Genomic DNA, 13,858 nt, shown 5'->3' on the forward strand with positions numbered 1-13,858 from the left:
ATGCTGTGGTTTTCCCCAATAATTATAGAGATGTAGGTAGGCCTAGGAGGGGCGGCAGGGTTTCTTCAAGCTAATCCTCCCCTTCATTTAACATATGAGGATATTAGCATCCCTTGGCGTATGGCAGGAGAGTGAAAATACCAGGACTAGATCATGACTCCTGGCTCCTAATTCAGTGTTTCCTTCACCCCATCATATTGTTGGAAATTGTATTAAGATCCATATCCCCCATAACTAAATGGAAGTGGGTATACAAAAGCAATTAAACAAGATAGGAATCACTTTGCCTTTGAGATAGCAGGTAACACCAGCAGCCAGCCAGTATTGTTAGAAAGGGAAATGAGAAAGCAGTAAGAAACAGCAGGGCATGTGAAATGGGATTCTGAGTCAGAGATGCTAGGATTTGAATCCCGGCTCCAACACCTTCTAGCCATGAAACCTCTAAGAGAATTTACGTCCACTTAGGAAAATGGGAAAATGAAACAAGACAAGGATGTCATATAGCATCTAGCTCAAAGCAGGTGCACGATAAATGTAATTGACTCCCCTTCTCTACCTTGCCTCCAGTAAAATGGTGTTATGTTCCCCAAGGTACAATAATTGCTCACAAGAAGATCCTACTGAGCTACTCTCCGAGGCCCAAGGGTCAAGCAGTGGCATCTGCTGCTTTTCGGACTCACAGTTTCACCTGCTTATAACATCTTCCCCCAAAATGGTAACAGAGGAATCAGAGGAGACGAGAAGGCACTCGGAAGCAATCATTATAACCCAAATGTTAATTTTTAATCCTCTAGCTTTTTTAAATCCATTTCCAAAGAAGGCTTTGACAAAATAGGGGCAGTTAAAAACCCGTGTCTGGGATATGGGTGACCGTGTGTGTTGCTGTGCTTTGCTCCTCTGCAGCAGCGAGAGGTGATGTGGCAGTTGTGTGCCATCAAAATCACGGAAGCTATACAGTATGTGGTGGAGTTTGCCAAACGCATTGACGGATTTATGGAACTGTGTCAAAATGATCAAATTGTGCTTCTCAAAGCAGGTATGTGCTTTGCAAGTGAATTTTGAGATCTCTTCCTAACCTGCTTTCACCCGCCTATTAAAGAAATGCTGGGTAAGGAAGGTGTTGGGAACAGTTTTTCCCCAATGATAATAGCTCAGGTTTCTTCTAGCAGCAACTGAGTCCTTTTTAATGGTTTTTGATCTATCTGTGGGAAACATTTTGTTTCTCCTCTGAGTGAAACAATTAATTTGAAGGACACCCACTCCAGACCCTTGGGAGGTAACAGTAAGTTGTTAGGAATGTTCTCTGTGGAACTCAAAGGGACACCCCTGGTTTCTTGGTTTGTTTGTTTGTTTATGTTATTGTTTGCATGTTTATTAACATCTAATCTATTATTTGTTTCAGGGGTACAGGTCTGTGAATCATCAGTCTTACATAATTCACAGCGCTCACCATAGCACATAGCCTCCCAAATGTCCATCACCCAGCCACCCTATCCCTCCCACTGCCCTCCCATTCAGCAAACCTCAGTTTGTTTCCTGAGATTAAGAGTCTCTTATGGTTTGTCTCCCCCTCTGGTTTGTTTTAATAAATATGAATCAATACGTTTTCCTTGGCAACCCTGAGACTCTATTGCAAGACAGAAGAATGCCAGAGGAGTAATTTGTAACCCCGCCTCTCTTCAGAAATATAGGGCATAGTTAGCTTGGCCATAGTTTGCTTCAGCATAAATCTTTAATTACGCTGGTAAACTGTGCCCCTTTAAATAGAGAGCTTAGGGGCACCTAGGTGGCTCATTCAGTTGGCATCTGCCTTCGGCTCAGGCCGTGATCCTGGAGTCCTAGAATCGAGCCCTGCATTGGGCTCCCTGCTCAGCGGGGAGCCCTCTTCTCCCTCTGCTCCTCACCCCACTCGTGTTCTCTTTCTCACTCCCTCTGTCTCTCTCAAATGAATAAATAAAATCTTTAAAAAATAATAATAAATAGAGAGCTGATGTGACTGAGAGCCATTGGCCACAGGGCATACAGCCCCCACTGCACTGAATCAGAAAGGTGTCCCTATATTAGGGCTTTCACAGTAGATAAATATTTACCACGATAAGATAATCCACACCATTTCTGTCTTCACTTAGGTTCTCTAGAGGTGGTGTTTATCAGAATGTGCCGTGCCTTCGACTCTCAGAACAACACCGTGTACTTTGATGGGAAATATGCTAGCCCCGATGTCTTCAAATCCTTGGGTAAGGAAATCTGGGTGCTCTGTCTTTAAATCAGGGCCGTAGGAAAGTGGGGGAGCCCTGCCAAAGAGCTTACTGAACAGAACGGAAACTGTTATTTGGAAACAAAAATTAAAGGATTTTATGCTTATGTTACTTTATAGTCACTGCAGAAAATTCACACAGCTCAAATGGTTTTTGTCTATAGTACATTGAAAGGTTTAGCATTTTGTTTTATCTAGTCTGTAATCGAAGAAATTTATATTGTCTAACCTTCTAGTTCCCTTGCAGATTTTAAGAAGATTTTCATTGGAGGGGCACCTGGGTGGCTCAGTGGGTTAAAGCCTCTGCCTTCGGCTCAGGTCATGATTCCAGGGTCCTGGGATCGAGCCCCGCATTGGGCTCTCTGCTCAGCAGGGAGCCTGCTTCCCCCTCTCTCTTTCTCTGCCCACTTGTGATCTCAGTCTGTCAAATAAATAATAATATTTGTTTTGTCAAATAAACAAAATCTTTAAAATAAAACAAAATCTTTAAAAAAAAGATTTTCATTGGATAAATTATTCAGAGAAACTAGAAGATGTAATCTGATGCATAAAATCAAGCAAAGAGTACTTCTCAAATAATACCCATTAATAAGAATGAAATGTAGATATCAAAGAAATAAAGTATAGCTAAATGAAACTGACATAGACTATAAAAATTATTTTGGATTTCTATAATTTAAATAAAGTGGGATATAATCACTAAGAAGAATGAAACAGTATCCAAAATAAAGTTAAGTGATTTTAAAAACGATGAAGTAAAAAAAAAAAAGAAAGAAAGAAAAAAAATAAAAACAATGAAATGACAGAAGGTCTGTATACTTTAGGAAAGTCATTACCATTTAAATGGGTATATATAATATGCAAATCTAAAAGAGTAGATACCAAACTTAACCAATCCTTTTTTTTTCTTTTTTTAAGATTTTATTTATTTATTTGAGAGAGGGAGAGAGAGAAAGTGCGTATGAGCAGGGGACAGGAGCAGCAGAAGAGGGAGAAAAAGATTCCCTGCTGAGCAGGGAGCCCAACTTTTGTGTCAGTCCCACACCCTGATGTTATGACCTGAGCTGGAAGCAGACACTTAACCAACTGAGCCACCCAGGCGGCCCCAAGCTTAACCAGTCTTTTGAGAATGGATTATTAATAAGACTTTCACATTCTACATTTTTAGTTCTATAATAGCTATAATGATTTTATGACCATATTGTGTCATTTGTTCTCATTTTTAAGGGTGGCTTAGATCAAATAGAGTAGAAAACAAAAAAAATCAGTGAATGTCACGTTTCAGTTGGATTGTAGCTGCTCGACTCTGTTTTTAAGATTGCGGGTCCTAAACTCAGGCAGCCTGGTTTTGAATATCAGGCTGTTTCTTCCTACGTGTATAAACTTAAGTAATTTTTCTCTCCAGGTCTGTTTACTCACCTCTAAAATGGGATAATAATAATAATAATAATACCTCCCTCGCAGAGTTGTTGTGAGCAATATGGTACCCAAAGGAACCTCTTAGAGTGGTACCTAATAACATGCTAACCTTGCAACAAAAGTTCATTCTCAATATTTTGAATGGTGAGGACAGTGGTGATAGTGATGATGGCTAAACAGATTTTTCTTTTAAGATTTTAAACTGTTGAACTGTAGAAATGTTATTACTATCCTCTTGGATCTTCAACTACTAGATCCTTTTCACCTTATTCCATATTTTTCTCCAAAATAGTAACCAAAATCTTAAACTGTCTTTAACCTTGGCAGGTTGTGAAGACTTTATTAGCTTTGTATTTGAATTTGGAAAGAGTTTATGTTCTATGCACCTGACTGAAGATGAAATTGCGTTATTTTCTGCATTTGTACTAATGTCAGCAGGTAAGATAACCAAAGAACAATGCAATGCTTTAAAAAGTGTTCAGGTAAAGATTTCTTAGAAGGTACATAAGTTGTAATGGCTCTAGAACATTCAGGTGCCTAACAAGAGAGGTTGCCACCCTTATTAAATCTAATTTTAAGTTTTATCAAACAGAAAAACGCCCCCCCCCCCACATACACATTACCTGTTTAAGACCTCATGCCATTCTGACAAAATCTTAAGAAATGAGAATTGAGTAAAACCCAGTCCATAGTTAACCTCCTGATATCACGAGAAATGCTCTGGTAGAGTAGGGTTGCCCTTCTTAACTCATATCTCCAAGACAACATGGTTTTTAAGACATCCTACTTTTTTTTTAAGATTTATCTGGATGTCATCCACAAGTTTATCCGAATTTAAGCTATGTTTTCAACCAGTACTGCCTCCTGGGTATATTCTGTTTTGCAAATTTACTGTCTTCCGTTTGGAATTCTTACACATAAAGACTGAATTAACAACCCTGAAATCATTTGGAATGCTCTTGAAAATCTTAGTTGCCTTGGATTCTAAGGCAATTTTCATATTTGCCAGAAGGGCTAGCAGGATTGCTATGAGTATTTCATCCAGAAATGTAATTATTAGAAAGATTTGAGCACCCGTGGTAGTTTCATTTGCCCTTATGTATGGCCGTAGATTTAAATATCTATCCTTTTGGAAGGAGAGGACTTTCCCCTCCTTTAAGTGTCAGTAAAAATAGAAAGATTTACCACTCTATTGTAGATCAGTTTTCCACTGTTTTAGGAGCGAATTTTGAACATGGAGTAAAACTGGCCTATTGTTCTCTAATTCTCCATTGTGGCATAATAACCTGTATCTAAGAGTCCGGAGGAATTGGGGTGTCCCAATACCACATAAGAGAAACACTAAGAAGTATCGTTTTTCATGTTTAGATCGCTCGTGGCTGCAGGAAAAGGTAAAAATTGAAAAACTGCAACAGAAAATTCAGCTAGCTCTTCAACACGTCCTGCAGAAGAATCACCGAGAAGATGGAATACTAACAAAGGTAAGAGGGAAAGGTAGTGCGGTTGGCATAGCCTGAACCATCCCTTGCCACAGTTCCTGCTGCCAGCCACCCTTAAAAGTCATCTTACCAGCCCCCAGAAGTACCCATAAGCAATAGGCTACTGAAAAGAAAGAAATATCTCCATTTCAAAAAACTTGGTTGGGCCAAAATTCAGCTTAAGTTCTACTTACAATCATTGATTGTGAAGTGTCCTGCAATAATAGGGCAATGGTAGAAAAAAATTTTTTTAAGCATTTAATACATTCTGGAAATCCTCCTCCTATTCCATCTAAGTTGTGCATAAAGCTGAGTTAATGTTCTACATTGATATAAATTAGAGAAAGAATCTTTGAATTTAGAAGGAGGAAGTTACAAAGGACTAAAACAAGCAGGATAATCACATATTCTAATATTAGTTCTATTTCCATTCCATTCATTAGTAATCAACAGAAAGTGACTTTTGTATTTTCTTCGTCTACTTCCCATTACTACCCTGTATTCAAAGCATAAGGCTTCATTTTTGCTAATTATTACTTTTTGCAATAAAAATATAATTAGGATGTCAATTTAAAATATGCTAATATTCTTCAGTGCTTGCGCTAGTAGTATGTATTCGGTCTTCGAAAAATTAGCTGTATTCTTCCTAAAACTATTTTAGTTGTTCAAGAAGATTGATTTGAGGGGTTTGGGTTTCTTCTCCTGCTTTCTTTTCTTTTCTTCTGATAGCTAAGTTAGGTCAGAGAGAGGAAGTTGAGGGTTAGTTGCTGTTTTGTTTTTATTTTGCACCCGTTCAATGAGAGATGGAGACAGGAATGGAAAATAGAAGAACCCTCCAGACCCTTACTTTCTTCTCCATCTTGCCCCAGTGCAAGGATACAATTAGGTTCTTTCATTATAGAGAGCACCTAACACATGGCAAGATCTGTCACATATGTTTCTTAGGATTATTCTGGTTGAAATAATACATCGTTTGTACAGTGTTTCGGACTTTAAAAAGCATTGTTTCAAGTTGTTATTGTCTTCAACTGCTAAATGGTTGATGCTGAGACTTCCCTCCAGGCCTTCTGACTATTCTTTCTTCTGAGCCTTTTACTCAGACCCAGAATTGGTTTGTCCAAGCAAAGGTCTTTCCAGAAAGAAACTTGCTGTCATTGGAGTTGGCTAGTACAGGTTCTGCATAAAATATGTAGGGGACGCCATCATCTCCATTTGCAGTGACCTCACCTGCCCATGATTGCCTCTTGTTCTCTTCTCCGTCACCAGACATCTTCTTTGTCCACAGCGGTGGAGGACAGGTTTGGGGATGGGAGAGCAGAAAGTATGTTTGGAATAGGAGAAGGAGGTGACAGGCTTGAGTTCTTATCTCAACTCTGCCACTTTTGCTCATGAACATCTTTTCAGGTTATTGTATTATTTGTCTTCAAAATAGTATTTAATGTATACCTGGTATTCTATGACATGCCTAAAATTTGTCTTTACCAATCTTCCTCCTTGGAAGATCATATAAGCCGCTTCGAGTATGTTTCACCTTTGTAAACAACGTTGTAAAGATCATCCAGATTCCCTGATTTTTGATGCTCATGTCTGTTCTTTCCTCACAACGTGTCCTTTCTTCCACTTACAGTTAATATGCAAGGTGTCTACATTAAGAGCCTTATGTGGACGACATACAGAAAAGCTAATGGCATTTAAAGCAATATACCCAGACATTGTACGACTTCATTTTCCTCCATTATACAAGGAGTTGTTCACTTCAGAATTTGAGCCAGCAATGCAAATTGATGGGTAAATGTATCACCTAAGCACTTCTAGAATGTCTGAAGTATAAACCATGAAAAGCAACAACAAAAATATTAACCGAGACACTTTATATGGCCCTGCACAGACCTGGAGCGCCAACACACTGCACATCTTTTGGTGATGGGGTCAGGCAAAGGAGGGGAAACAATGAAAACAAATAAAAGTTGAACTTGTTTTTCTCATGCATATGATTTCCATTATGCCTACAGATATGGACCCTTTTTCTGTCTCAACTTCTTGATCATTGACCTCTGTTTACAACTGAAGGAGGGTACTAAAGTCGGAGGATTTCCTTTTCTTGTAGCTCACTGCCCACAGACTTTCTGCAGAGTCACCAATCTGTCGGTAACAACAGAGAGTCCGGCAATAATCGGTGCCCGGTGTGCATAGCGGAGGTGGCGGCATGACTTTGCACAACCTGCTCTTTGTTTCATGAAGGAAGTTTTTATTTTTTTCACCGATTATTGCCAGTCAGCAGGATGGCATGAAAAGGGTCCATAGCACTAGCAACGATAGCATTATAATATATTACAGGGTAAATGGGCATGAAGACTATATATAGCTAAAAGAGATATTGTTTATATATTGTTTTAATTAATATAAAATGTAGTTACTGGTGTAGCTTTTCCTGTTGAATTGATAAGGCACTTTCATTTTGCACCTTTTTCTTTAAATGAAATGCTAGCGTGTTCACTGTCGTGTCGCATGTGCACCAGAAACACAAGTTTAACTGAGAAGGCTTGGAAGGTACGTCAGGAGGTATTTATGCTGCTGTTTACAAATTACTTTGAAAAGACTGGCTGGTCATATCTAGAAATCATGATGCGGATTATTGGTTTGTTTTTGTTTTGTTTTGTTTTTTTACACTTCATTTGGTATTAGAAACGGAACTCTCCCTAAATTATACTTTGCTTTTTGGTAAGCTCAAGGATAGATGTGTTTATGCTTCATACAAAGTTGAATGGTCGATTGGTGCTATGGACTTATACCATCATGCACGTTATTTTTAAAAAGCTTTTTTAAGTGCCACCTCATGGAGGCAGGGGAGGGACGGGAGGCTCATTTCATACAATTCAGTAGTTATACGGACTCAGTCTCAACTTGGAATTCTTATGCTTTGAGGATAAATCAGTAACCCAAATATTTATTGGAATTCAGCTTTTATTATAAGAAGGACCCAAAGATTATATCTGGAGCAAACACACACTCCCCATGTGAGGACATGAAACATTTACTTTGTGAATGCCTATGTTCTTGGTCTAATCTAGGAACCCTAAGAGTGTATCTCAGAGAGACCTAGCTCTAGACTAGCTGCCTCTAGATGCTATAATTCTAGAATATAGCTCTCCATATTTCACAGACAATGGACAGAAGGGCGAGGGAGTTATGCAACACTGAACCGGTTTCTCTTATTTAAATATTAAATATTTTAAGTATTCAAAGTGAAGATGCTAGCCGCAAACATTTACTCTTGTATTTATTTTCACTAGAAAACTGTGGACTGTAATTTATTTTATTAAATATTTAGAAGAATGTTTGGCTTTTGTGTTCAGATGAGAAATATTGAGTGTTTTTGTTTAATTTCATTTTTTTTAAATTTTAATAATTCCCAGTGGGGGAAGGGAAAATGAACAGTCTGATATACAAGTGTGCATATTTTTAAAATAAGTGCCCTTTGGAAATGTCAGCATTTAGAAGATGATTTTAGTCAGTCGGATGGGATTCAAACTTCTGGTCTGACATGAAGGACCATGGTTATACAGAAAAGGGAATATCCCATAGCATAATGGTGGGAGTTTCCAGACAGCCCTTTATAGCCAAAAAAATATCTCTACCCCCAGGCTCTTCCTGAATCTTCCCTAGGAACTGTGGCTCCTAATGTCACGTGGATCACAGCAGGGGCGTCCCAGAGCCATTTACTCTGGGTTTAACCCCAACTGATTTTCTGACTTGTTTCTGGAGGGATTTGGAAAAGAGGAAGGAATTATTCACAGAGAAGTGTGTATGAAGCCTAAATAACATCTTAATTTTTTTTTTCAAAAGTATAGTAAGGGTTTAACCATAAATAGAAGATGAGAGTAATATCTACTTAAATTTCTTACAAGTATATTAAACTTTATGTGAGTGTTTATATAGAGAGGTAAACTAAACATATAGTATTTATATTTGGGCAAGAAGGGTGAAATCAAAATTTTAATTTAAATAAGCATAGTTCCTTTAAAGATCAATAGTATTTATACTCTGAAAAGAGTACCAAGCTTAGTTCAGTTATTTATTTGTCCATTTATTTTTCCTGTTGTTTCTCCTGGGGGGGGGTAATGTGTTGGGGTTTTTTGGGGGGGGTTGTTTTTTGGTTTTTGTCATTCTGAGTCACTAAATTTGGGTATGGTTTTATTAAAGTGTATTAACTTCTTTTTAACCAAAGCTTTCTGAATATGACCAGCCTCAGGTGCTAGCGCATTAAAGAGCAACTAAACCTAATTCCAGTGTCCGTTTGTGAAGTGATAAGAGCTAACTGAACTTCTCTAAGGGTGAGAGAGAGCATAATGTTGAGCTTAAAAGAAATTCCTTTTCCCAGAAAGGACTTTGCATGTACCAAATGCAAAAAAAGATGCTTAATCTCAGTAGTCGTCACACCATGGTGACATTGCTTTTAGAATAAACCAACATACATTGACATGATGCTGCTACCAGGTCTTTCTGAAAGAAAAGCAAGGTGAGGAAGAGCAAAATACATTGGCAGTGTAGGGACAGAGCAGGAGAGGCGTGCTCGGTGAACAGAGGGAACAACTAGGATTTGGATCAAAGTTGGGATCAGAAGTTAAACAATAAATTCAGTTTTAAAAAATGAAGTATAGAAAAGGATATGAAAAACTCTGCATTTTTATTTTCTTCTTATAGAAACACCTGTGTGAGGACACAACTACTTGGTGATACAGAACAGTGATTGTTAAGAGTTCTAATGATTAAAGTTTCCTAAACTTAAATATCCAGTAGTCTTTTAAAGATTGGAATCACATCATTGTTATCCCAGCTCCTATGATGCCTTTAATACAGTTTTTTCATAGAGGGTACATAAGGCTTTTTGTACAAAGCCTGAATACTTTTGGTTACAATGGTGTCAGATGGTTGCATTATATTCTGAAGAACCTGGCCTTGGTCACAATGAAAACAAAAGTGCAGATGAAAGTGCTTTTTTGGACAGTTTGCAAATTGTGTTAAAGCTATGGATTTTTTTTAAGTGTTCAGCATCCCAATTTGCGTTAAAGCTATAGATTTTTTAAAAAGTCTTCAGCATCCTAATTCACCCTTCCTAACTTAAGGAAAATATAACTTAAGACACTGCTTCTAAGTTTGGTTGTTCTTTATAGTGTGGATACCCAGATCTCTGTGAGCGTAGGGGGGTGGGCTGAGGGCCAGGTGAGAAGGGAGAGAGAGAGAGAGAGAGAGTGTGTGTGTGTGTGTGTGTGGTTTTCGTGTGTATGATGTGTGTGTGTCGGACCGCTTCTAGGCTACTAAGTGTCAATGGAAAAGAAAATGTATTCAAAATACTTAAATCAAAACTAGAAGATGGGGAAAAAAAAAAGATTTATTCTATACAAAGCCTTGTCTGGACCACTTTAGAGAGACTTCTATTTTTTTAACCCTTCTATAAATATTTGATGGCACTTGAAATATTCCTGCAATAAAATGTGATTTGTGTAAAGGAAAAAAAAAAAGATTTTGTAATGTGAAACAAAGAAAGAAATGTAATTTTCTAAAAAAAAAAATACAAACAAACAAACTTTGTATTATTTTCTTGATGGAATTTGTCTATCTGTCTTTGGAAAACTTTTTATTTCATTGAATGTGCCATAGTAGAAATATGTGTTTTTAGTTTTAGACTAAGGAATAGCTGTTTGTGTTCCGACATTCCAAAATGCAAAACAACATAGTAGAATCTTTATTGAAAAGGTTTAAGTAGGATGTAAGCTTCTCTCATTGTTGCTTTTTTGCACATGTTCTTCATTCCTCTCTAGTGCAATATGTACATAGAGCACTTGCGGGTGTACCTTGATCCCTCAGGGAAAAAATACATATTTGTACAGTTTTGGTTTTTTGGTTTTTGGTTTTGGTTTTTTGGGTTTTTTGTTTTTGTTTTTGTTTTTGTTTTTGCCTTTTGTTTTTGGCTAAGGAATGTCGATTGAATCACTTGTTATTGTTGAGGGGCAGCCAGATAATAATCCTAAAGCCACTGTTTTCAAACATTGATTGTTTAAATCATGTGTCCTTCCAGTGCTATTATTTTAAGATAATAATAATAAAAAGTTATTTTCTGACAGTTCTTTGTGCTGATTGGTGAAAAAAAAAAGGGTAAATAAGCACCTTATGATTGACTTACTGTGAATGACAATCCATCTTGATATCAACAATAGAAGCCCTATCACTTTGGAGTTGGGGTTAAGAGTCAGAAACGATGTGCTCAGGGATCTTCTAAAACTCTTCAAACAGGGTGGCCAGTACTACTGGGACAAATTGTGTTTTTTATTATTAATAATAGTGATAATAATACTATCCCTCAAGGCACAAGTGAACTGTGTAGAACTGCATGTGTGTGTGTATGTAAACTCTTCACTCTCGTCTCATTTTGTTGAGTTCAAAACGTATGTGTTCTTCAGTCTTGTGTGGTTTAAAATGTTGAATAACTTCCAAAGCAGTATAAAGTTATGCCAGTATCTTCACAAGATAAATTAATAGGCAGTATACCAACAGAGAACATCACTTCAAGTGCAGTCCTACATAATCCATTTACCTTCCTCAAAATTCATAGCATTACATATTAGAAACTTCCCAATTCTACATGGTATGTAAAAAATTGTTTAAACCAGTTATGAGAGACCTGCCTATAAGTGCAGTGAAAGAGGTAAAACTTTGAACACATTTTTTCAAATGCCAGCAAATAACTTATTTTCATTGCACTCTCCTCTAGAAGCAAACCAAAACATCCCTTATGTAATATAGTTCTTTTACTTCTACACTTAGAGTTTTCATCTCTTGAATCAATACAAGAGCTAACGTTTAAAGACAAAAAAAACCCCACCGATGTAACAGTGCCATGAGCCAGCTTTTAGGATTTGGATGTTTTTGCAATATAGCTTCGTTCTCATGTTTCCATGTATTTTCATGAGGTCAGTGAACCTCAGTATAACTGTTGGCTTTGATTCTTCCATACCTGGAACACACATTGAGAAGAAGCTTTTACTATTTTCTTAGTACCATAGCAGAATATAATTTGAGAAAACTTTCCATGTCATTTAGATGAAAAAGAAACTTTGACCTTGTTTTTGATAATAAAGACTATGGAAAATGGCAGAAATTTCTCTTTCTCTCTCCACTTCTATACTTGTATACATATATATACATACATACGCATATATATACATATATATACATACACACACACACAGGTTATTGACACTTTCACATATTGTAACATGTAATTGCCATGTCTTATTTATATAAAGATTGCTACAACAGAACCCTATTAACAGAAATATAATTGCAACAGAAAAGTCTTGATCTATTGCTAATAATCTATGATGTAAATCTTCATTCTACCCCTAAACACTACTATTACTAAAGAGGTTCCACCAGATTTGATTAAAGAGGCCTTCCTCCTATTTATTCTTAAGATATGAGAAGGCTGATGACAATGTCTTTACAAACCAAATGGTTTCACTTCTGGATCAGTTGCTTATTTGTTGTTAAGTAAGATCAGTTTTGTCAGGCTCTCAAGAATAATTTTTTTAAAGTAATCCAAAAGCCTGGCTTTATATCAAGGAAATATCATAGATGGATCTCCATGTTTAACCAGACCCTCAGATCTTAGAGCAATAAATACATTCATTCAGTCATTTACTTATTTATAAATGAATGACAGAATATTCCATCCAAATAAACACGATGTTTTTTCAGCAATGCAATATAACATGGGGTCTTGTGTTAAGAAAATGCATATGACTATTTTCAACAGATGCCTACAGAATCCGTGTTTGCTGTTTACATTTAGTGTGTCTGCCACATTTTCTTTTACTTTTTTCCTTCTAAGAACTGAAGAAAGACAGCTTGCTATTAGCTTTGACACAGTGCACACACCATTATGTTGTTCTCTAAGAGCAACTAAACTCTCTCCAGTGTCCCGTGTGTTTCCTTTCTCACTCATTATTACTTTAATGTGGATGAAAACTATTTCTGGGAACTTGGTTATTATTGAACAGATTGCATATGTAAATGCAGATAATTCTTGAGCAATATAGTGAATATGATTTCACACACAAAAAAATCTGTATGTACTGTACACATCTTCCTGAATCCAAAATTCTCTTATCCACAGTGGTTTGAAATCTCAAATAAAACAGTGGTAAATTTTTAAACATTAGGACATTAGCTGGCTGCTTCTTTAAATGTACCTGTATTGTCTGCCTGCTCCTTTTGTGGAGATGTGTTTTTGTATTGGATGTTTGGGCCAATGGGAGGCTTCAAGCTACAACATATTTTCCCAGTTTAAATATATTTAACATATGACAAACCCCAGACAAGGCTTTTAATATGTATAAAGAACTGCAGTGTTAGGTGGTTTATTTGCAAACCGTTTTCAATGTTGTCCATTTTTATGGCACCTTTAACAATATTCTTGTTTCCAAAGTACAAAAAAAAAAAATAGGTTAAATAATCTAGCCATAACTGAATGTCAAGCAATAAAACAAATGACTTTTGTGCATAGACTTAAATACAAATTTTAGACATCTGCATGTAAATGCAATCTCTTGTTTACTGCTTTCTTCAACTTGAGCAATTGATTCCTTATTTACTATTAACTTAAGAACTTGTAATGGCCTGTAAACATTTTCTCTCTTACTCT

General features: G+C 36.8%; 1 protein-coding gene across 3 annotated transcripts in view; it reads left to right on the forward strand.

Moving 5' to 3' along the window:
- RORA (RAR related orphan receptor A) overlaps nt 1–8,990 on the forward strand; it is a 700,799-nt gene extending 691,809 nt beyond the window's left edge. For all 3 annotated transcript variants that reach the window (XM_032864806.1, XM_032864807.1, XM_032864808.1), the window contains 5 exons: nt 904–1,036; nt 2,130–2,237; nt 4,004–4,114; nt 5,045–5,157; nt 6,782–8,990. In XM_032864806.1, coding sequence (XP_032720697.1) covers nt 904–1,036; nt 2,130–2,237; nt 4,004–4,114; nt 5,045–5,157; nt 6,782–6,946 — 630 coding nt within the window. In that variant the 3' untranslated portion in view covers nt 6,947–8,990. The remainder of the gene's footprint in view (nt 1–903; nt 1,037–2,129; nt 2,238–4,003; nt 4,115–5,044; nt 5,158–6,781) is intronic.
- The last annotated feature ends 4,868 nt before the right edge of the window (nt 8,991–13,858 follow it).

The sequence above is a fragment of the Lontra canadensis genome, unplaced genomic scaffold (genome assembly GCF_010015895.1).
Source record: "Lontra canadensis isolate GAN:19392208 unplaced genomic scaffold, GSC_riverotter_1.0 scaffold28, whole genome shotgun sequence".
Taxonomy (NCBI): Eukaryota; Metazoa; Chordata; class Mammalia; order Carnivora; family Mustelidae; genus Lontra; species Lontra canadensis.